The sequence below is a fragment of the Pantherophis guttatus genome, chromosome 7 (genome assembly GCF_059756535.1).
Source record: "Pantherophis guttatus breed Tessera chromosome 7, ASM5975653v1, whole genome shotgun sequence".
Classification (NCBI taxonomy): Eukaryota; Metazoa; Chordata; class Lepidosauria; order Squamata; family Colubridae; genus Pantherophis; species Pantherophis guttatus.
In genome coordinates, this window is record NC_142069.1 from 2,052,964 (window position 1) to 2,076,587 (window position 23,624).

At 47.5% G+C, this 23,624-nt stretch overlaps 1 protein-coding gene across 2 annotated transcripts; it reads right to left on the minus strand.

The window, feature by feature from the left end:
• Positions 1-899: 899 nt before the first annotated feature.
• Positions 900-21,287, minus strand: CALU (calumenin). 2 transcript variants are annotated; one of them, XM_034407114.2, is made up of 7 exons: positions 21,150-21,287; positions 15,714-15,950; positions 11,640-11,833; positions 8,088-8,254; positions 5,621-5,681; positions 4,745-4,944; positions 900-3,536 (listed from the first exon to the last, which is right to left on the minus strand). In XM_034407114.2, exons 2-7 carry the CDS (start codon positions 15,938-15,940, stop codon positions 3,432-3,434), a joined length of 954 nt encoding a protein of 317 aa, XP_034263005.1. In that variant the 5' UTR covers positions 15,941-15,950; positions 21,150-21,287; the 3' UTR covers positions 900-3,431. The 2 variants fall into 2 exon arrangements, with proteins under 2 accessions (XP_034263005.1, XP_034263006.1); XM_034407115.2 differs by lacking the exon at positions 11,640-11,833 and adding an exon at positions 11,911-12,104 and having other exon boundaries at positions 21,150-21,258.
• Between the last annotated feature and the right edge of the window lie 2,337 nt (positions 21,288-23,624).

A 23,624-nucleotide genomic window follows, 5' to 3' on the forward strand; every position in this document is an offset into this window, starting at 1 on the left:
GACTTGGGTGAACAAATGGTTGGGAAGAGAGAGAGAGAGAGAGAGAGAGAGACTTTAATGAACCAACTGTTTAAAGCAGCCGTGTCTTTTTCAGACTTGGGTGCAAAAATAGTTTGGGGGGAGAGGGAGAGAGGGAGGGAGAGGCTTTAATGAACCGTTTAAAGCAGTTGTGTCCTTTTTTCCAGACTTGGGTGCAAAAATGGGTGGGAAGAGAGAAAGAGGGAGAGACAATGTGGCTGCTTTAATTAGGAGCAGAGAAGTGATGGCTCATGAGCCCCAAATGGGCACAGCCACAGCTGTGTTTCCACAGCCCTAGAAATCCGCTCTGCAAAGCTGGCCCCGCGTGGTTTTCTCCTGTGCCTGGAATCGATTCCATACTCGTGTTTCTCAGCTGTGGCCAGTTTAAGACGTGTGGACTTCAAATCTCACAATTCCCCAGCCAGGAAGGCTGGCTGAGGAATTCTGGGAGTTGGAAGTCCACCTATCTAAAAAGTGACCAGGCTTTTAGAACAGGGGTCTCCAACCTTGGCAACTTTTAAGACCTGCGGACTTCAACTCCCAGAATCCTGGCAATTGAAGTCCACAAGCAAAGCTGGCTGAGGAATTCTGGGAATTGAAGTCCACAAGTCTTAAAGTTGCCATGGTTGGAGACCTCTGCTTCAGAAGATTCCCCGATGACACACAACCATTGTCCAATGTCTCTAAACCCCAATTGTTGGGAAAGATCCATGGGTGGGCGAGATTTTCCCTTTCTCTCCTGCCAACAAGTACTTAACTGACCCCCCTGTGGAAATAAAACTGGAGCTGAACAGGATGGGACCTTTCTGTCCATCCACGAATCAGCTGTCCAGATATCCAGCTCACACACACCTGAGCAGCAAACCACACAACGCAACGAGGAGGATGTAAACAGTTTTATTAAGACACCATTTGTGTGTTGTACATTATATAAAACTCCACGGATGCTGTGTAAGAAAAGCCTTCTCAAAGATTGGCGATGAAGAATTGGGATGGAGAGAGAGAGGGAAGCCTTTTCTCTTTCTTTTTCTCTTTCCTTCTCTCTTTTCCTTCCTTCCTTTCACCACCGGCACTGAAACCCAGAATGGGGGAGGTGTCCTCACTTTTCAAAGCTGAGCTTAACCCCCTCTGGAGTAGTAACGGGCCCTTTTCACAAGCCATGCAAATTTGCTAAACCGAGTTTCATCAGGCGCTCTGAGCCACGATTGCAAAAATAAAACGACCACGAGAAGCCAGGATCTCTATCAAGGGGCACCTTCCAGGTAGAGAAACACCTGGCAGGGCTACTGTTTCACCTGATTTCCTGCTCTGCTTCAGCCTCTCAGCTGCTTCCCTGAAAAAGAAGCAGCCAACGGCCATCCGAGATGATGCCGCGTGCTGGTGGGTTGCTAGCCAAGTGCCACGCACTGGTGGCAAATCTGTGGCTGGCCTTTTAGTGTTATCAAAACGAATCTCTTCCTTCCCATTGCACTAAGGCAGTGTTTCTCAACCTTGGAAGCTTGAAGATGGGTGGACTTCAACTCCCAGAATCCCCCAGCCAGCGCTGCTGGCTGGGGGATTCTGGGAGTTGAAGTCCACCCATCTTCAAGCTTCCAAGGTTGAGAAACACTGCACTAAGGGGATTAAAAATGACCACGGAAATAATACTGTTTCAAGTTTCTACTTTTGGCTATCAGGTTTGCTCCCACACTCAGGAAAACCTTGCTAAGAAATTCACAATTAGTGTTAGGAAGCCAGGTAGGAAAGCAAAGTTTGCTTGTGCACCTGGCAAAATGTTCACCCTCGAATTTTGCAGGGCGGGGAGGAAAAAAAAAATAGCATCCTTTCATTTGCAAAAGGCTCAGGAGGAGCTGCCCGTTCGGGAAAGGAACGGATTTTGAATTCAGCGCAGAGCCCCCGGCCGAAACGAACCCCCCCGCAAATCCACACGACTTGTGAAGCGGCAATCTCGACAAACCTGCCCCCAATTTTGGGGGAAGTGGGGGGGGGGAAAGTTTAAGGAAAGGTGGCCGTAACATCAAGATAATTTATTTCTCTTGGCAAATATCGGGATGGGGAAATGAGACGGGGCCGTTTCCAAAAATCAAAAGCACGGGAGAGAGGGCCAGATTTGACTTCTCCGGCGAGGGGAAGGATTTACCCGGACAGATTAGGGGTCTGATGGGGGGGGTCTCTTCGTATTCGCCCACCCCTTCCCCGTGAGCCACGTGGCTGGCAGAAAGCACAGAAGGAAGAGCGGTGTGTTAAATTTCTGCATTTGTTTTAGGAGTAAGTTTGGGCCTGGATTCCCGAACCCGCTTCCTTGGGCCAACTGCTTTTTAACGAAAAAGGCACTTCAAAAATGCAGAATATCCCGGCGTCCTTAAAGCTGCCCGTCGCCCCCCCTTTTCTCCTTCTAAAGACCCAATTGAGGGTTTGCCCCCTACTCTACATTAACAAATGACGGTCTGGGAGGAGAAGCTCGGTTGGCTACTTCGACCCGGGACGGACCCAATTCAACCTCGCCTCTTCGACATCTCCTGTTTTTTAAGCCCGGAGCGGACACCAAGCAGAGATCACCAAAGCTTGAATATTATTTAACGAAGAGTCCCGGGTGAAATCCTGAACCCGTGGCTCGCACCATCGCCGACCGCACAGCTCTTGCAAAGGATGCCGTTTGAAGGATGCTGGGGAAACTGAGGCACGGGGGAGGCAGCACTCCGCAGGATGTTCGGATGTCGGAAGCGAAGGAGACGCCAGATATTTTTAAAGTCGAGATTTTTTGCAGCCTTCGAGGCGGGGGGGGAACCTCCCGCCCGGAGGCAGAGAAGCTAAACGCCGCCCCCCTCCCCAAATTCTCTTGTCGGCTTCTTGGAAGATGAAAAAACATGTGGGGGGGGGGGTCTTTGAGTGTAGATCTCACCCCTCTCGGCTGTGTCTTGTTCTCCGGCTTTCTGACTTTGTGGATTTTTTTAAAAAAAAAACTGACTCTTTAAAAAAAAAAAAGTGGGGGACAGGGCTGTGCCCCCAACAATTGGCTTAATGCGTTCTTCTTTTCACACGGAACCAAAAAAAAATAAAATACAAAAATAAAACTGAACTTGTTAGACATAAAAAGAACATGCAAATCTATTTAAAAAAACCAAAAAGGAAAAACTTTTGGGGTTTCAACCAGAACTGTGATCTCTCAGAATACCGACCTCCCACCTTGGAAGGGAGGGAAGTCAAGGGAGGGGAGGGGAGGGGAAGCAAGGAGGATGGGATCAATTGGGGAGGGGGTGGCCGGTTCTCCTCCCTCCCCCTCTCCAAATTCTCGGCTGAAACGGAGTCTTGATAGTGAGCCTTTCTTGTGTTAATCCTGAAACGGTAAAAACGACACTCCCCGCCCCACCCCGAAAAACACTTCTTCCTTTAAAAAAAAGGAGACTGGTGGTTCAGAATTCGTCGTGCCGTACTAAAGCTTCCCCGAAGTCCGTGGCCTGGCTGCCCACAAACAGGTCGTACTTGTCCACAATTTCTTCTCGGGTGAGCTTGCCGTCCTGGGAAAGGAAAGGAAAGGCAAAGGTGAAACAACCGGGGTAGAACCTGATGGCGTTACCTAGTGGGGTCATGAAACGTCTGCGAAAAAAGCAACCAATTTCAGAGAACACTCAGGACCCCACCAGTCCTCCTCCTCTACAAACCCTGCCTCCATTTAGCACTGATAGTGTTCCCTAGCTGGGTGATGAAACGTCTGTGAGAAAAGCACCATGCTCAGGGAGTCCTCCTCCTTCTGTTTCTCCCCCCCCCCCTTCTTTCCTTCCTCTCCTTCATTCCTTCCGCTTCCTTGTTCCACTCCTCCCTCTCCTTTCGATCCCTTCATTCCTTCGGCCTCTTCTCCTTCTCTTCCTCTTCTCCTTCCTTTCCTCCCCTTCATTCCTTTTCCTTCTCTTCCTCCTCTTCTCCTTCTTCCTCTTCTCCTTCTCTTCCTCCTCTCCTTCCTTCTTTCCTCCCCTTCATTCCTTCTCCTTCTCTTCCTCCTCCTGTTCTCCTTCCTTCTTTCCTCTCCTTCTTTCCTTCTCCTTCTCTTCTTCCTCTTCTCCTTCCTTTCCTCCCCTTCATTCCTTCTCCTTCTCTTCTTCCTCCCCTTCATTCCTTCTTTCTCTTCCTCTTCTCCTTCCTTCTTTCCTCCCCTTCATTCCTTCTCCTTCTCTTCTTCCTCTTCTCCTTCCTTCTTTCCTCCCCTTCATTCCTTCTCCTTCTCTTCTTCCTCCTTCCTTTCCTCCTTCATTCCTTCTCCTTCTCTTTTTCCTCCTCTTCCTTCCTTCTTTCCTCCCCTTCATTCCTTCTTTCTCTTCCTCTTCTCCTTCCTTCTTTCCTCCCCTTCATTCCTTTTCTTTCTCCTCCTCTTCTCCTTCCTTCTTTCCTCCCCTTCATTCCTTCTCCTTCTCTTCCTCGTTTTTCCTTCTCCTCCTCCTCCTCGTCTATACAAACCCGCTCCCTTCTAGCACCTACTTGGGTCACAAAACATCTGCAAGAAAACCCCATAGTCCTCCTCCGCCCCTTCCCTTCCTCTCCTCCTCCCCACAAATCCCATTCCCCCCTCTAGCACCGATCACGTTCTCTAGCTGGGTCATGAAACGTCTTGCAAGAAAGTCTATGGAGATTCTCGTGGCAACTGGGACTTTCTAGGTTGCCGACTCCCGGGTGGTGGCTCTTTTGAGGGCTTAAGGTTGCCGACCCCTGCCCCAGGAGGAAGCCCTCTCACCTTGTCCTTATCCGACTCGTAAACCAGGTGCCGCGCTTCGGCCTCGGCGTGGTCGTAATCGGAGGGCAGGATCCAGTCTTTGGTCTCTTCCTTGTCCATCTTTCCGTCGTGGTTCTTGTCCCGGAACTCCATGAATTGTTCCCGTTCCGTTTTGACCCACTCGGGTTCCTCCGTGTTGCCGTCGTGGCTGTACATGTCACCTGCGGAGAGGGAACGCCGGGAGGGTCTCAATTCTAACCGTCGGGCCCTGTGCGCCGAACTGCACAGCGCAAGTGGTCCTCGACTTACGGCCAAATTTGAGCCCAATATTCCTGTCGCTAAGCGAGACGGCCGTTTTAGTGGATTCAAATTGTTGGGGGCTGATATGCAAAGGACACACTTTTTAAACCGCTCGTAGGGCGCTGAAAAAGGAGGTACATAAGCCTAAATGCTATTGCTAAGGGTCCCATTTTACGACCTGCCTCGCCGCAAGGGTTAAGCGAATCGCAGCGGCCCTTAAGTGAGTAACGTGGCTGTTAAGCGAAGCTGGCTTCCCCGTCGACTCTCCTTGTGGGAAGGTCGCAGAAGGGAACTATATATGACCATCGTAAATTTAAGTCAGCGGCCACGCGGCCAAATTTTGATCACGTGATCACGAGGATGCTGCGACGGTCATTAAGTGGGGGGGAAAAGGTCCCAAGTCCCTTTTTTTCAGCGCCGGTATAACTTTGGTCACTAAATGAACTGTCGTAAGTCGAGGACTATATCCGTAGCCATTTATCCTTCAGTTGGGTGCCAACCCAGGACATTTCCAAATGTTTCATGAGGGGCCCCCCAGCCCGAGTCTTCCTGGGGTTTAACAACTGGGGACCACGGCAGGATCTGGCCACGACTCACCTATGTATTCCTCCAAATTAATGAAGCCGTCTCCATTCTTATCGATATCCTCCATGGTTTCCTGTAGGGAAAAAAACCAGGGGCAGCGTTATTTATTTTATTTCCCACTTTTATTGTTATTTTTAATCAATAACTAAAGGCAGCGAACCTCTCTGTAATACTCCTCCTTCCTATTTTCCCCACAACCACCACCTGCGAGCCGGGTCGGACTGAGAGAGAGGGACTGGCTGGCTCAAAGTCACCCAGCCGGCTGGCACGCCAAAGGCGGGACTAGAACTCACCACCACCTGGTGATTGGCCCAAAATTTCTTCTCGGTTCTAGCTTGGATCTCTCCTTGATTAATTCCCATCCGGTATAGGGTCTCTCCTGCTTGGGCAGGGGGTTGGACTAGATGACCTAGAAGGTCCCTTCCAATTCTGTTCCATCTCTAATCTGCAATCCTGCCTTCTGGTGCTTTGTAGAATCGTTTTGACCCCCTCGTCTTTGGGGCAGCCCCTCAAATACTGGAAAGGCTGCTATCAGGTCCCCCCCTTAGTCCTTTTCGTTAAACTAGATTGCAACTGTTCTCCAGATGTTTCAGCCCCCAACCCCCTAATCCAGGGGATCCACAATCCTACCGGGCCGGGGCCCACTACCAGGCAGTGGCCTATTCGGATCCCGGCGGCGCAAGAGATAGGCCAGTAGGTGCGCGCAGTTCCACTCGCGCAAGCAGCACCCCAAAGGCTTCTCTTGTGTCAGTGGTCGCATTCCCCTCTCCCCACCCCAGACCACCAAGCCACAAAGTTTGGAGACCACTGCCCTAATCCTCTTGGTTGCTCTTTTCTGCCCTCTTCCTAGAGTCTTCAACATTTTTTTTTATATCGTGGCGACTTTTAATCTACAGTAGTGGCCAAAATTGTGGAAACCTTTTGGGAAAAGTGTATTTTTGAGGTTTGATGGCTAATAACAACCCTTTTTTTTTTGAAGTTCCAAGATAATCCTATTCCACTGCTGGAATGGCCTGGGAATATTTTTCATTTTATTTGATTTATATACCGCCCTACTCCCGAAGGACTCAGGGCGGTGAACAGGCACAAGATAAAACACATAGAATACAAAAATTTAAGAGAAGAGAAGTAAAATCAAATTAAATCAATTTAGCCCAAGACAAATTTAGAACAAACAGGTTAAGAACAAATTAAAAATTTACATTAAAATTTACATTAAAAAGAGAATGGGAGAGGTTAGGAATAGCCCAGACTTTAACCCAATGGAAAATCTATGGAGCCAACTAAAGAAACTTCTTAGTCAGAAGCGACACAGTTAATAGAAGCCATCATTCCATCTTGGTTTCACATTATAACAGCTGCAGAACTCAAAGACTTGGTTCACTCCATGGGAAGATGTTGTAAGGCCATAAATTCATGCTAAAGGTTACCCAACTAAGGATTAACTGACATGGTGATCATTTTTCTATGGAGATAATTTTTGTATATCTCATTTTTTTCTACGTGTTTCACTTTTCTTCTTTATACTGTCACTGCTATTCTAATAGCAAATCCTTCATAAAAGTGATTGCATTACATTCTTGATTAAATTATCTTTCCATTGATATATAATTTTATGGTACTACTCCCAAAAAAAATTGGTGTTATTAGCTGGTTTTAGAAAATAAACTTTTCCCAAAAGGTTTCCACAATTTTGGCCACTCCTGTAGAGATTAAGACTCACCCGCCGTATCATCTGTATCATTTTATCTCCTAACGTTTAGCCTTTTTAATATTCCCTGTTGATGATTTTATGAACCGCATTTGGACACCAGGAGCAAAGTGCCTCCAGAACTGGGCAGCACAGAAACATCAGGAAGTGCAATAAATCAAAACCAAACGATAAACACAGTCCTTGACTTACAACAGCCCGTTTAGTGACCGCTCAAAGTTAGAACGGCACTGGGGAAAAAAAAAAAGGAACTTATGACCATTTTTCACACTTAACGACCATTGCAGCATCCCCGCGATCAAAATTTGGACGCTCGGCAAAATTTGGATGCTTGGATGACTCGTATTTATGAGTCCTTCGGGAGAAGGGCGGTATAGAAATAAAATTATTATTAATTATTATTATTATTATGGCCGCAGTATCTCTTTTTGTGACCATCTGATGAGCAAAGTCAAGGGGAAGAGTGGGGGGGGGGACCGGATTCGCTCGACAACTGCAGTGATTCACTTGACCACAGTCGTAAAACAGGGCAAAACTCTTTTGAGCATATTTCTCGCTCAGCGGACGAGAAATGTGGGGCTCTACTGGGGTCATAAGTCAAGGACTGCCTCTAAAGCAGAGGTCTTCAAACTTGGCAGCTTTAAGACTTGTGGACTTCAACTCCCAGAATTCTCCAGCCAGCACAGCTGGGAGTTGAAGTCCACAAGTCTTAAAGCTGCCAAGTTTGAAGACCTCTGCTCTAAAGCGTCACGAGATCAGCCCACCAACCTGCACGACGATGTCCTTCATGTAGTCATATTCTTCGGGGTGCAAGAAAGCGGTGAATTCCTCCTTGGTTGCCACCAGGTCTCCGTCCTGGTCGGCCATTTTGAAGCGGCGTTCATCCCTCACCATCATCTGCTTGTAATTGAAGCCATCGTCGGGGTCCGGATCGTCTAAAACGGCAGAGGTGGAATTCGGTTACTGAAGGGTGACTTACACACCGCCGCTCGACCATATACAGCAGCTCAAAAGTTGGCATGTCCCACGTTGAGCCCTAGCCCAAAGTTCAGGCAGTCCTCGACTTAACGACTGAGTCGTTAAGTCGAGGACTACCCGTACGGCCGCGCGAACGGGAGGGACTGCTTTGCCAGCTTCAACGTTCTAGGAACCGGGGAAACCAGGGTGAATTTTCAAAGGTTTGGGGTTTATCTGGAAAAAAAAAAATGTCTGTAGAGATTCTCAGCCATCCAGGCTGTGGTTGTCCTAAAGGTGCTTTTTCAGGAGGCAACAGGACTTTCTGGGGTTTTGTTTGGTTTTTTTTGAAGACGTTTCGCTTCTCATCTGAGCAGCTTTGTTAGGAAATGATCATTACCTGACTTGTTGGGCTGGCAATATATAAACCCTCAATATAGCTTTAAGACTGCTGTATTGCATCATACTGTGTCCTGATTGGTTAGCTCTGTAGCCAATCTCCTTAAGAGGCAGCTAAAAACATGGTTTGTTCTCTTTGATGTTCTTGCTCTCTGATAGCTCTGCATGCAAATCCAGAAGAACTGTTTATTGTGAATGACTACGACGACTGGTAAGAAGACTTTGTTATTGGATTTATCCATGGACTGTCGTTTTGGCTATCTCCTGCTTTATATGTGTATGACCTGGACTGTTTATTGGACTGTGCCTTACTATTTCCTGAAAGTAAACACAACTCAGTGTATCTGTGTGTTGGCTGTGTTTATTCGTAACTACTCTCAATCGCTTTCATGTACAAACCCTTGCTACTCAAGGGTTACTCTGCGAATTCCTTAACCAGCTCTGACTGGATGGTGGGGAACGGAAGGATTGATATTCCTTGCAGACAGCATTTGGTCATTTGCATCCTTTTTAGAGGGTCGTTGAGGCCACTTGGGAGGTTTTATCTGTGTCCTCAGGGTCACCGGAGTGATGCAAATGGTTCTTGTAAGTCTGCAATTTCCCCGCCCCCCCCCTCGGAAATCCATTCCTACTCCCACACCATTCAAAAGATGTTAATCCCAAATCCTTCCTTTCCCCACCATCCAGCCAGAGCTGAAGAAGCTTCTTGGATGAGAAGCGAAACGTCTTCAAAGAAAAAAAAAAAACAGAAAGTCCAGTTGCCTCTTGAAAAAAGCACTTTTGGGACAGGGGTGAAATGTTCCCGGTTCGGACCGGATCGCCCAATCCGGTAGCGATGGCGGCGGGTGGTTCAGAGAACTGGTAGCAAAAATCCCTGCGTCCTCTCCACCATGCCCAGATGAGCCATGCAATCATCAGAGGCTTTTTTTTTTTTTTTACTTTTAAAAGAATTTTTCCTACAACCTCTTCCAACGAAAAAATGCTTTTAAAAGTTAAAAAAAACCAAAAAGCCTCTGATGATCCTGCGGCTCAGCTGGGATCGTCAGAGGCTTTTCAAAGCATTTTTTTCTGCAATCTCTTGGCCGAAGAGGTGGTAAAAAAAATGCATTGAAAAGTCTCTGACGATCCCAGCCGAGTTGCCTGATCAGCAGAGGCTTTTCAAAGCATTAGAAAAAATGCTTTGAAAAGTTTCAAAAAAAAAAAAGTTGGCCACGCCCACCCAGTCACATTACCCACCACCACCAAGCCACGCCCACAGAACCGGTATTAACAAATTTTACATTTCACCCCTGCTTTGGGACAAGCGTGACCTGGAGGACTGAGAATCTCTACAGACTTTTAGCTATACAATTTGGGATGAACAGCCTTTGAATGGTGTGGGATCCGGAATGGATTTCCAGAGGTAAAAAAAAAAAAAAATTGCAGACTACAAGAATCCTTTGCACCACTCGGGTGACCTCTGAGGACACAGATAAACCACCAAGTGCTTCAAGGACCCTCTAAAAGGATGCAAACTGCCAGCTGTCTGCAAGGAATATCAATCCTTCCATTCCCCACCATCCTGTCGGAGCCGAAGAAGCTTTTTGGACGAGAAGCGAAACGTCTTCAGATGAAGAAATTAGAGAGTCCAGTTGCCTCCTGAAAAAGCACCTTTGAGACTGGAAAAATTGCTTTCCATGTTTATCTGCTTTAGGGTGGCCGCTTCTTGCGGAGTGCATGCCGTTTGCCGTCCCTGGTTATGTGACCTCACCAAAGTCAGGCCAAGAATGTGGTTTTAATCTGCCCACGGTGATAAAATGTACAGTGTGCAGCTAGGCTCAAGGGCAGCCGATCGGCAAGGCCAAGCAAACAGAGACCGGCTGAAATGCAACCACTGCCCGAATCTCTTCATGAAATCGAAAGCAGAGGCTTGCCTTAAAAATGATGCTCACAAGCTGCATACAAGGAGACAAATGCTCCCTATGGCTGCGTTTTCCAACTTCTGCCATTGGAAGATGGGTGGACTTCAACTCCCAGAATGCCCTGGCAAGGCATGCTTGAAGATGCGTGGACTTCAACTCCCAGAATTCCCAGGCTCGCATGCTAATTAACTGTAAGCCTGTGGACTTCAACTCCCAGAGTTCCCTGGCCAGCCATGCCTGAAATCACCCCTGCAGAAAAGGTGATTGCCCAGTCTCGGCTTGATTCCTGGTGTTCTGCGTTCGAACTTGAAAGGGGGAGCATGAAGTGGGCCCATCGGGACTCTCCCTCAGCCCTTTGTATAGTCCTAAAGCTGGGAAGGGTCCCTAAGGGGTCATCCAATCCAGCCCCTTCAGGCTCTCGCCATCCTATCTCCGAGAGGCGACAATCCAGCCTCGGTTTGACTCCCAGAATTCTGCCTTTGACTTGGAAAAGGGAGAGCAGGGAAATGTGGGATAGGCCCAGCATGACCCAGCCGTTTTTCAGAATCCAAGAGCTGGGAAGGGGTCCTCAAGAGGTCATCCAGTCCAGCCCCCTCACTATCCCCCGAGAGGTCGATCTAACCAGCTTCGGTTCTGCCTTTGACTTGGAAAAGGGAGAGCAGGAAGTGTGGGATAGGCCCAGCGTGGCCCTTCCTTCAGCCCTTTGCAGGATCCTAGAGCTGGGAAGGGGTCCTCAAGAGGCCATCCAGTCCAGACCCCTCGCTATCCCCTGAGAGGCAATCTAACCGGCCTCAAGTCTGACTCCCGGAGTTCTGCATTTGACTTGAAAAGGCAGAGCAGGAAAGCGTGGGGAGCCCAGGACGGGCCCAGCATGACCTTCCCTCGGTCCTAAGGGGCCCTAAGGGTTCATCCAGCCTGACCCCTGCAGGCTTCACCACCCCATTCGCCCCCCCCCCCAACCCGGAGAGGTGACCATCCAGTCTCGTTTCAAACCCCAGGCCCCCCCTTTCCCCTTCGGCTCGACTGATACTTTCCAGCAAGGCTGTGCCCCCCCCTTGCCCCTTACCCAGGTAAGTGCCATAGGTGACATTCCTGTACTCCTCCCAGGAGATGAAGCCATCTTGATTCAAGTCATACTCCTGCCACTGGCGCGCTACGTTCTCAGAGACGTACTTCTTCTGCGCCTTCTTAATCCAGTCCTTCAGCTCCCCCTCCGTCACAAACCCATCCTTATCCGTGTCTATTTTGCTCACAATCGCGCTACAAGACAAAATGGGGGAGGGGGGGCAAGGTTGAGCCTTGGGGAGTGGGCTAGCGCGGTACAGGGCCCGACCTACCTAAGACGTAGCCGTAGGTGGCGTTCTTATACTCCTCCCACGAAATCAGGCCGTCCCCGTTGAGGTCGTGGCCCTTCCGCTGGCGCTCCACGTCCTCGTAAATCCAGCGCTTTTGGGCAAACTTAATCCAGGCCTTGAGCTCCTCCACCGTTACAAACCCATCCTTGTCGCCATCTATTTTACTTACAATTTTTCTGTGGGGGGGAGGCAGAAAAAGAATTAAGAGCAGGAGGAGGCAGGCGCTCGGGGAGGGAGGGGGGAGAGAGAGAGAGAGATGGAGGGGGGAGGGGGGGAAGGGGCGAGGGACCAGAAGACCAGACCCCAAAAAGTCCAGTTTGTTATGATCCAGCAATGTCAATGACAGCTTTAAGGTGGACTTCAGCTCCCAGGATTCTTCAGTCTGGTTTCAAATGAGTGGACTTCATTTCCCAGAATTCCTCAGTTTGGTTTAAGGTGAATGGACTTCAACTCCCAGAATTCCTCAGTCTGGTTTGAGGGGTGGACTTCATTTCCCAGATTTCCTCAGTCTGATTTAAGGTGAATGGACTTCAACTCCCAGAATTCCTCAGTCTGGTTTAGAGTGAGTAGACTTCATTTCCCAGATTTCCTCAGTCTGATTTAAGGTGAATGGACTTCAACTCCCAGAATTCCTCAGTCTGGTTTGAGGGGTGGACTTCATTTCCCAGATTTCCTCAGTCTGATTTAAGGTGAATGGACTTCAACTCCCAGAATTCCTCAGTCTGGTTTAGAGTGAGTAGACTTCATTTCCCAGATTTCCTCAGTCTGATTTAAGGTGAATGGACTTCAACTCCCAGAATTCCTCAGTCTGGTTTGAGAGGTGGACTTCAGCTCCCAGGATTCTTCAGTCTGGTTTCAAGTGAGTGGACTTCATTTCCCAGAATTCCTCAGTCTGGTTTAAGGTGAATGGACTTCAGCTCCCAGGATTCTTCAGTCTGGTTTCGAGTGAGTGGACTTCAATTCCCAGAATTCCTCAGTCTGGTTTAAGGTGAATGGACTTCAACCCCCAGAATTCCTCATCTATCTATCATCTCTACCAATCTATCTGTCCACTCAACATACCTATCAATCCATCAACTGTAGTTCCACCCAAAACTAGGAACTCCGATCCACAGAGAATTTCCTTCTCAAATGTCCTGGGGGATCAATTTGAAAAAAAAAGCTGCCGGTAAGAGCAGACTCCAAAGCCCATGGTTCTCTTTCTCTCCACCCCACCCCCACTCCGAAAGTCTGGAACAGCAGAAGCATCGGGCGTTCAGAGCCAAATATAACCACAGATGTCACTCCTGTGATTTGACACTTGGGCAGAGAGAAGGGGGGGGGAAGAGAGCCTTAGCCAACTCCTTGCTCTGTTCTGGGCCTCTCAGGAGCTGATGCAATAAATCCAAAGAGACTGTCCACACTGTGTTTAATGGACATTAATTAATATATTGGTTATCTCCCCAGAGTGCATACCAAGCCCCTCCTTAAGTGTGCTCAGATCAAGATGAAGAAAGCACCTGCCTCTTCCTCTCGGCTGGCTTATTATTATTATTATTATTATTATTATTATTATTATTATTATTATTATTATTATTATTATTATTATTATTATTATTTAATCTTTAGTGAGATTCACAGTCTTTGAGGCTGGTTAATAGCTCAGCAGCTCGAGTCCTAACCAAGGACCTAGGAACTGTTAAGGTATCGTCGGAGGATGTAAACTGTTCCGAGTAAGGTGGTTTTTTGTAGAGTCAAAATGTTCAAGTCCGGCAAATTTAGAATTTCTAAATAGTGGGGTAGCCCTTTGGGTATTGCCCCAAGGGCTCCAATTACAATCGGGACAACACACGATTTCTTTTTCCACAGTCGCTCAACTTCAATTTGCAAATCCCGGTACTTTGTGATTTTTTCCTTGCTGCTTATCTTCAGTCCGTGCATCACCAGGTATTGCAATGTCAATGAACCATCCTTTTTTCTTTTCAACTATTGTTATGTCAGGTGTGTTGTGGACCAAGTGCCTGTCAGCCTGAATCCTAAAGTCCCACAAGATCTTGAGTTTCTCATTGTCTAAAACTTTCTCAACCTGATGTTCCCAGTGGTTTTTGCTGTACTCAAATCCAAACTTCTGGCACAATTTCCAGTGAATGATCTTAGCAACGCGGTCATGGCGTTGTAGGTAGTCGGTTTGTGAAATTTTGCTGCACCCACTGATCAGGTGGTCGACTGTCTCATCTTTCTCATTGCAGAGGCGGCATTTGCTGTTGGTGGTAACATGTTGAATCTTTGCCTTCATGCAGTTTGTGGCTAGGGCTTGTTCTTGAGCTGCCAAAATAAAGCTTTCTGTTTCTTTTTTCAGTACTCCTGATCTTAACCAGTTCCAAGTTAGTTTCTGGTCAGCTTTGCCTTCAATACTTTTCAAGTATTGGCCATGCAGAGCTTTGCTTTTCCAATTTTCAGCTCGCTGCTCAATTACTTCTTTCTTATATTCTGCTTTTGTTTTAGTTGTCTTTAAAAGGCCTCCTTTATTTACTTCCTTAATCATTGGTTATTATATTATTATTATTATTACTACTACTACTACTACTACTACTACTACTACTATATCAATCAGAATAGAGCTGGGAGGGACTTTGGAGGCCTTTTAGTCCAGCCTCCTGCTCAAGCAGGACACCCTTACCATTTCAGAGAAGTGGCTGTCCAGTCTCTTTTTAAAAACCTCCAGTGATGAAGCCTATATAATTTCTGGTGGCAAGCTGTTCCAATGGTTAATTGTTCTCATTGTTAGGAAGTTTCTCCTTAATTCCAAGTTGCTTCTTTCCTTGGTTCGTTTCCACCCATTGCTTCTTGTCCTGCCCTCAGGGGTTTTGGAGAATAGCTTGACTGCCTCTTCTTTGGGGCAGCCCCTGAGATATTGGAAGACTGCTATCATGTCTCCCCTGGTCCTTCTTTTCTCTAGACTAGTTTACGTGTGAGTCAGCAAACTAACAAATGAGCTGTCCAGGTTTCTAAGAAACTGAGATCCGGGCTATGCATATTCACTGGAGGGAAAAACCAGTTTAATTCAGGAAATTTAATTTCTCCCTTTGAGAAAACAAGAGGCAGAATTAAGAATCCAGGCTTAAAAAAAACAGCAAGGAAAATAAAGGAGCTGGAAAGAATCAAAGTTTTGGAGAACGGATTGTGCCTCCTCCTTCACGACAAGCCATGAATGGCACTTAATTTGCTCAGGGCTGGGCGACCACAAGAAAGTCCTCGGCTTACGACCACAACGGAGCCCAACACTTCTTTTTCCGAAGCGAGACAATTGGTAAGGGAATCCTGCTCCATTTTACGACCTTGCTCGCAACAGTCGTGAGGTAAAAAAATCCCTGCAGTTGTTCAGTTAGCAACACCGTTGTTAAGTGAATCGGGCTTCCCAACTGCCTTTGCTTGTCCCAAGGTCGCAAAAGAGGATCACACGACCCTGGGACTCTGCGACCGTCATAAATATGAGACGCCAAGCATCCGAATTTTGATCACGTGACTGTGAAGGCTGCAATGGTCGTTAAGTGAGAAAAACGGTCATAAGTCGCTTTTTTTCATTGCCGTTGTATCTTCTGTCACGAAATAAATGGTCGTAAGTCGAGAACTACCTAGTTTTTTGGGGTTTTTTAATAGGAAACTGCCTTCTATGAGAGCCAAACACCCACCTGGAATGTCATTCTGGAAACTAAAGGGAAACATCGAGACGCTGCCATTCTGGGGCTAAACTCAGTTTAAATTCAGTTTAAACTCTGCGCATGTTCAAGGTTCTCTTATCTTACCCCAATCTCTCTTTGCTCTCCTCTGGGGTCAGCTGGTCAAAAGTCTTGGCATCATCAACCCCCAGGAAGGCGTCGTGGTCGTAATCAAAGTTCTGGCCATCATCGTGGACCTTGTCGCTCAGCTGAGCATCGTGGTGGACGCGGTCCTTCTTCTCCGTGGGCTTGCTCTGAGCGCAGAAGGCCCACAGAGCCAGGTACCCGACCACTTGCTGAACCCCCAACACCATGGCTGAGGCCCTGTGGGGTTCAAGGAGAGGAAACGAAGAGTTATAGATTCGTGGGACCACGAATGGTGTGGCTCAAGTGGGCAAGGAGATGGTGACCACCTTCCCCAGAGACCAGAACTGAAGGTCACCTGGTGATATTGAAACCTGGAAGAAGCAGGACAACATCTAAGTTGGAGTGTCCATCCTGGGCCACTTTTAAGACTTGTGGACTTCAACTCCCAGAATTCCCCAGCCAGCAAGGCTGGCTGGGGAATTCTGGGAGTTGAAGTCCACAGGTCTTAAAGTTGCCAAGGTTGGATATTCCTGATCTACATCAACCTTTCAGATATGGAGACTTCAACTCCCAGAATCCACCATCTTAAAACAGGCCGGCTGGGGAATTCTGGGAGTTGAAGTCCACAGGCCTTAAAGTCGCCAAGGTTGGATATTCCTGATCTACATCAACCTTTAAGATATGGAGACTTCAACTCCCAGAATCCACCGATCTTAAAGCAGGCTGGCTGGGGAATTCTGGGAGTTGAAGTCCACAGGCCTTAAAGTCGCCAAGGTTGGATATTCCTGATCTACATCAACCTTTAAGATATGGAGACTTCAACTCCCAGAATCCACCATCTTAAAGCAGGCTGGCTAGGGAATTCTGGGAGTTGAAGTCCACAGGTCTTAAAGTCGCCAAGGTTGGATATTCCTGATCTACATCAACCTTTAAGATATGGAGACTTCAACTCCCAGAATCCACCCATCTTAAAGCAGGCTGGCTGGGGAATTCTGGGAGTTGAAGTCCACAGGTCTTAAAGTAGCTAAAATTGGACACCCCAGACCTAAATCATTCAAACGATGGGATCCCCTACCATGAGCTGCGTTGTTGGCTACTTGCTTGGTGGGCTTCAAAAAAGGGTCAAACTAATTCATGGAAACCCTGGGCGTGAACAGCTCCGAGTTTTGACAGCAGTGGGACTTGCCCAGGTGGTCTTCTCCTAGGGCAAAGGGGGGGGGGGGGTGTCTCCAAACGTGGCCCCTTTAAGACCCATGGACTTCAACTCCCAGAATTCCTCAGCCGCTCGTGATCTTTCCTGCCACAGCTGTTAAATGAATCGCTGCCATTGTTAGGTTGCTAACATGGTCGTTAAGCGAAATTGGCTTAACATACCCCACCCATCCCGCGGAAGACAGTGACTGTCGTAAATGTGAGACAGCTGTCAAACATCCGAATGTAAATCACACAAACGTGAGGATGCTTGCAACGGTCGTTAAGTGTGAAAAACGGTCCTAAGTCACCATTTTTTCAGTGTGTTGTAACTCCGGTCACTAAGTGAACTGTCGTAAGTGGAGGACCGCCTGTATTATCCAAGAACTTACACGCATTTTCCCCGTTCCTGACCACGCTGCTTGTATTCCCAGCCTAGTGATCTATTTATAACCTCTCTCTGATCCTTTTCAGATTTCTCCACGGATCTCTTTGCACAGAAGCCAATTTATATTTCCATCACCTTTTCAGGACACACAGATATACACACACACAGCCAAAAGAAACTGGGGTGGGGGGGAGGAATTGACATTTTGGTGCCCATAAATTCCAAATTGTGACGGCAAACGTCACAAATCTTTCCGAAACGAGGAGGACCGTGGATTGGTGTCGTTCCACCTTGTGCTATTTTGGGGATCACAAATTGAGTTGCACCATCGACGTAGGTCAAGGGGGGGTTGGGGGGGTGGCAGCTCATCCCTGGAACAGCACCCGGGTTCCAGAAGGGGTTGATAGGATCCTACAGCAGGGGTGGGCAACTGTGGCCCTTTTACAACCTGTGGACTTCAACTCCCAGAATTCCTGAGACAGCCAAGCTGTCTCAGGAATTCTGGGAGTTGAAGTCCACAGGTTGTAAAAGGGCCACAGTTGCCCACCCCTCTCCTAAAGGCGAGGTCCTGGTTTCCACCCGATATATTGGACTCAGTTGGTTTAACACTGGTAGTCCTCGACTTACGACCAGGGTGGATAAAAATCAATGATTTTTTTTTAAAAAATCAAAAAAAATCAGATTTTTTTTTATTTAAATCGGATTTTTTTGATTTAAATCGGATTTTTTTGATTTTTATCGAATTTATTTTAATAAAAAACTTTTGGGGTAAAAATCTATCGTAAGATAGTTTTCTATTTAAGATACATAAATAATTTAGTTTATTCAGCATGAAATGGAGTTGAGTTATGTCGCAGGAGGCTGTATATTCTGCAACCCTGGGACTATTGGTGAGTCAACGGTGGGTCAAAGGAGGAGCAGAGATGACAGTTGCTCTTTAAAAATTATGATTTAAATCGAGTTGATTTAAATCAAGCCTTTTTACTAGTGATTTAAATCATGATTTAAATTGTGATTTAAATCAACTCGATTTAAATCAAATCCACCCTGCTTACGACCACAGCGGAGCCCAGAATTTAGCTTGCTAAGGGAAAACATTTGTTCAGTGAGTTTTGTCCCATTTTGCGACCTTTCTTGCCATGGTTGTTAAGTGAATCACTGCGGTTGTAAAAGTATGGTTGTTGAGTGAATCCAGCTTCCCTATTAACTTTGTTTGCCAGAAGGTCGCAAAAGCGGATCACGTGATAAATACGAGTCAGTTGCCAGGAATTTGAATAATAATCATGTGACACACACACACACCCCACCCCCATGGATGATACAACGGTCATCAACGTGGAAAATGGCCTTAAGTCGCTATTTTCAGTGCCGTTGAAACTTCAAACGGTCATTAAACGGACTGTCGTAAGTCGAGGACTACCTGCACAAACACCCATCTCACTACGTACGACAACTCTGGGCCAGTGCCGAAATTAAAAATGCAAAAAGCAACGCAAGAAACCACCACCAAAGTCATGAAAAACAAATAAATTAAAATATATATATAAAATATAAAAAAAATATAAAATATAAAAATATAAAAAAATAAAATATAAAAATATAAAATAATAAAATATAAAATAATAAAAGAAAAGAAAAAAGAAAAGAATAGAATAGAATAAAAATAACAAACACATAAATAATATTGCATAATGTATTGTAAGCCGCCCTGAGTCTCCGGAGAAGGGCGGCATATAAATCGAACTAATTAATAAATAAATAAATATTAAAAATATAACCAACAGAGCGCAGCATTCTTGCTCCTAAAAGTGTGATCAACTCAGCAAAGTTTCCACACTGGTGATTTAAACACAATTGGATTTTTATTATGGTTACTGGCACCCAGTCACTGGCTGACAATTCCCCGGAACTAAGCCACCATTAAACCTGGCATTCGTTCCATGGACCCGGCAGTCAAGTTTTGTTCATTCATTAACAAGAGACACAAACTGGGAACGGACAAGATAAGGAATTAATCTTTACTTCCTCAAGAGGTGGCAAAGGACGACAGTCGGGGAAGAGCTGAAAATTCAGTCCTTATGCCCAAATATACAGGTAGTCCTCGTTTAGTGACCGTTTGCATGGCATTGGGGGAAAAAAAGTGATCGATGAGCGTTTCTCACACTTAACGACCGTTGCAGCGGTCGGTCACACAATTAAAATTCAGACGCTTGGCAACTGACTCATATTTATGACGGTTCGCAGTGTCCTGCGGTCAAGCAAAATCAAGGGGGAAGCTGGATTCACTTAACAACCATGTTGCTAACTGAATAGCTGCAGCGATTCACTTAACAGCCGCGGCGAGAAAGTTTGTAAAATCTTGCAAAGCTCACTTAGCAGCTGTGTGACCATTCTGGTCATACGTCAAGGACTACCTGTATATAATGACCACTTTGGTTTCTTTTTCGTGGTGAGACTCTACTAACCAGGCTGGGAAGGTGGAACCAGGTGAGTCCAGCTAGGGAAAGGCCCCTACCTGGTGAGCCTAGACCTCAATGACTTACACAAGGATCTCCAAACTTGGCCATTTTAAAGCTTCTGGACTTCAACTCCCAGAATTCCCTCAGCCAGCTAGGGAATTCTGGGAGTTGAAGTCCACAAGCCTTAAAGTGGCCAAGTTTGGAGACCCCCCTGACCTACACCAACACACAGCTGTCGAACAGAAGCTCTTCGCCCAGAACCACTGGACACAAGCCAGTCCTGGATGACCGCAGGGACAATCAAGCCAACATGGCTTGCTGGGGAATTCTGGGAGTTGAAGTCCAGAACCCTTAAAGTGGCCAATTTTGGGGGACCCCCCCCCGACCTACACAAAGACATATGTGTAAAATACAAGCTCTGCACCCAGAACAGGGGGGGCGAAGCTGGTTCTGGCTGACCATGGGGAGGGGAGGGGGGAGGGAATCCATGCATGGGCCCCCCCTCTGAGGAGAGATCAGGGTAACCCCCACCCCAAAAAACGGTCCAACTTCCTCCTGGGGCAAAGGCAGACCCCCCCCAAAGGGGACAAGGTCAGATCTTGGCTGCTCACAGCTGCAGAGGATGCAAGAGGCTGTCCGGGACCCTCAACTTTGAGCCCCCTCCCCCCCCACAAGAGGGTTAATTAAGGCTGTCCTGGGATTCAGGGGTCAGCAGGCTTCCTGGGACCCCCCCCCTCTCCTCTCCCTTCCTGCCATGCCCCCTCCCCCCCCCCGGAGACCCCCAGATGTGACCCCTCCAGCTGCTAGACTGGGCACCCAAAGGTGACCCTCTCTTCAGGACACACCCCCCACGACCTTGAGCGGACCCAAAGGAGACCCCCGCCAAGGGAGATCAGCTCTCCCCCCCCTCGCAGACCCCCCAAAATGGGTGGTGGGGGAGTCCCCCTCTCGACCCCCACCCCACACCCCTCCCCAAACCGGCTCCCTTTTCTGGGTCCCCCACCCTTGTGCCTCCCTTTCCAAGCGGCTCTTCCCAAACGGGGGGAGGACTCCCGCCCCACCCCACCCTACCCCGCTGGGGATGATGGGGACGGGAGTCCCGAGTCCTTCGCAGCTGGAACCCGGCCAGGCTGGTGAGTTGGCCGAGGGAGGCGCTGCCCGAGCGGCCTGGGAAGAGGAGGGGAAGGGGGGGTTAAAAAATAGGGGGGACTACAATGCCCATGTGCCTCGGCCAGGCACGGCTGGGGAGCATGGGATGTGTAGTCTCCCCCCCCCTCCCAGTCCTCAACGCCGGAGGAGCGAGCGGGCTGTTTGGAGGAGCCCCTCCCCGCCTCAACGAAGCCGAAGCCACCCCACATCCAGCCGTCCCACCGCACCCCCCACCCCGATCCCGCTTACCGTCCGCGGCAACGTCAGAGAGAAGCGGCGGCGAAACCTCGCCGGGAGAAGACGACAGAGGAGAAGGGGGAGGAGCCGCGCATGCGCCGCGGCGGCGCCCAGCGACCACGTGACGGCGGCCCGGCGAGCGCCGACGTCAGCGGAGCCCTTCCGATTGGCTGCCGGACGTCCAACGGTCCCGCCCCTCCCCGCAGCGGACTATAAAAGGGAGCTCGCCGGCCACGGCCCAGCAGTTGCCGCCGTGGCAGCGGCGCGGAGGGGAGGGGGAGGGGCTGCGTAGTTGGTGAGGGGGAGGGGTTTTGCAATCACAACTCACACTTTGGTGTGATCGATCGTTGCGTAGTTCATCGTGTCATCGTAGTGTGAACAAACAGCTGTTTTGAGAAAGGGGCGTTGTGAGATCCTCTAGCCCAGACCCTGTTGTGGTGTGGTGGGTGTGTTGGGTGACTGCTGTGCAGTGGCTCTGTATGTGTCCTGACGCCCTTGTGTAGATTACATGGCCTGGTGTGATTCCCTCCATCTGTGCAAGGGTGTCCTGATGCCCTCAAGGGGGCCTTTTTAAAAAAAAATATTAGGGAACTGTAACAAATCCTCAAACTGCTCCCAGTCTGGGGGTCAGACCCCAGCAGATGGTGGGCCCGGGACCCCTCCCCTGAGAGAGGATGGGGGGCTGGGAGACAAATGGACAACAGGAGAAGGATAGGATAGAATAGGATAGCGTAGGGTAGGATAAGATTTTTTATTGGCCAAGTGTGATTGGACACACAAGGAATTTGTCTTGGTGCATACGCTCTCTGTATACATAAAAGATACCTTCATCAAGAATTATAAAGTACAACACTTAATGATAGTCATAGGGTACAAATAAGCAATCAGGATACAAGCAACAAAGTTACTCATACAGTCATAAGTGGGAGGAGATGGGTGATGGGACCGATGAGATTAATAGTAGTGCAGATTTAGTAAATAGTTCGAGAGTGTTGAGGGAATTATTTGTTTAGCAGAGTGATGGCGTTCGGGAAAAAACTCCTTGTGTCTAGTTGTTCTGGTGTGCAGTGCCCTATAGTGTTGTTTTGAGGGCAGGAGTTGAAACAGTTGATGTCCAGGATGCGAGGGGTCTGTAAATATTTTCACAACCCTCTTTTTGACTAGTGCAGTATACAGGTCCTCAATGGAAGGCAGGTTGGTAGCCATTGTTTTTTTCTGCTGTTCTAATGATCCTCTGAAGTCTCTGTCTTGTTGGGTTGCAGAACCAACCCAAGAATAGGGAATAGGGAATAGAATAGAATAATAGAATAGAATAGAATAGAATAGAATAGAATAGAATAGAATAGAATAGAATAGAATAGAATAGAATAGAATAGAATAGAATAGAATAGAATAGAATATTGGCCAAGTGTGATTGGACACACAAGGAATTTGTCTTCAGTGCATAAACTCTCAGTGTACATAAAAAATACATTTATCAAGAATCATAAGGTATAACACCTAGTGATAGTCAGAGGGTACTAAATAAGCAATCAAAGTTATACTGGAAAACTAAATAAAACAATATAAATGGTAAAGATACCAGCAACAAAGTTATAGTCATAAGGAGAAAAGGAGATCGGTAATAGGAAGGATGAGAGGAAGAAGAATAGTGATACAGTCTAGTAAATAGTTTGACAGTGTTGAGGGAATTAGTTGTTTAGCAGAGTGATGGCGTTAGGGAGAAAACTGTTCTTGTGTCTAGTTGTTCTGGTGTGCAATGCCCTATAAAGTCGTTTTGAGGGTAGGAGTTGAAACAATTTATGTTCAGGATGTGAGGGGTATGTAGCTATTTTCACAGAGTTATAAATATAAGTGATTTAATGCTTTTATGTTCCTCTTTCTCCATTCAAATCTTTTCTCGGGAACTGGGTTCCCTCAGATCTTGGATTCTTCCACAATTTCCATCTGGAGTGTAACTTGGGACATTCACCAACTTGTGGCTTTCCGATTTCATTCTCAGCCACTTAGCTGTCACCAATTCCTTCCTTCCTGACATATATTTTAGCCCGTTCGGTCATAACGAAACCTGAAACTTTCCCTTTTATGCATGTAACTCAACAACTTCACAGATTCGGGGAGCACTTCCGATCACTTCCCCTTTCTCTTTAGTTTCATGCCCCAAAATACTTGGGTTTTCTTTCTTGCTGATCGCTCATTATTTCTCTCGGTCATCTGCCTACTTCAAAGTCGAAGTGGCAACCTTGGTTATTCCTTGGTCATCATCGGAATAACAAAATAACCGAGCTGGAAGGGACCTTGGAGGTCTTCTAGTCCAACCCCCTGCTCGAGCAGGAAACCTTATACCAGGGGTCCTCAAACTTGGCAGCTTTAAGACTTGTGGACTTCAACTCCCAGAATTCTCCAGCCAGCTTGTGGACTTCAACTCCCAGAATTCTCCTGGCTGGAGAATTCTGGGAGTTGAAGTCCACAAGTCTTAAAGCTGCC

Bases quoted from the DNA above. Each gene is read 5' to 3' on its own strand.
- CALU (XM_034407114.2), bottom strand. From the start codon at position 15,940: ATGGTGTTGGGGGTTCAGCAAGTGGTCGGGTACCTGGCTCTGTGGGCC. The intron at 5,682-8,087 runs GTTGGTGGGCTG...TTTTCCCTACAG, and splicing joins TGAAGGACATCGTCGTGCAG to GAAACCATGGAGGATATCGA. The intron at 3,537-4,744 runs GTGAGAGGGCTT...TTCCTTTCCCAG, and splicing joins ACGAGTCGGATAAGGACAAG to GACGGCAAGCTCACCCGAGA.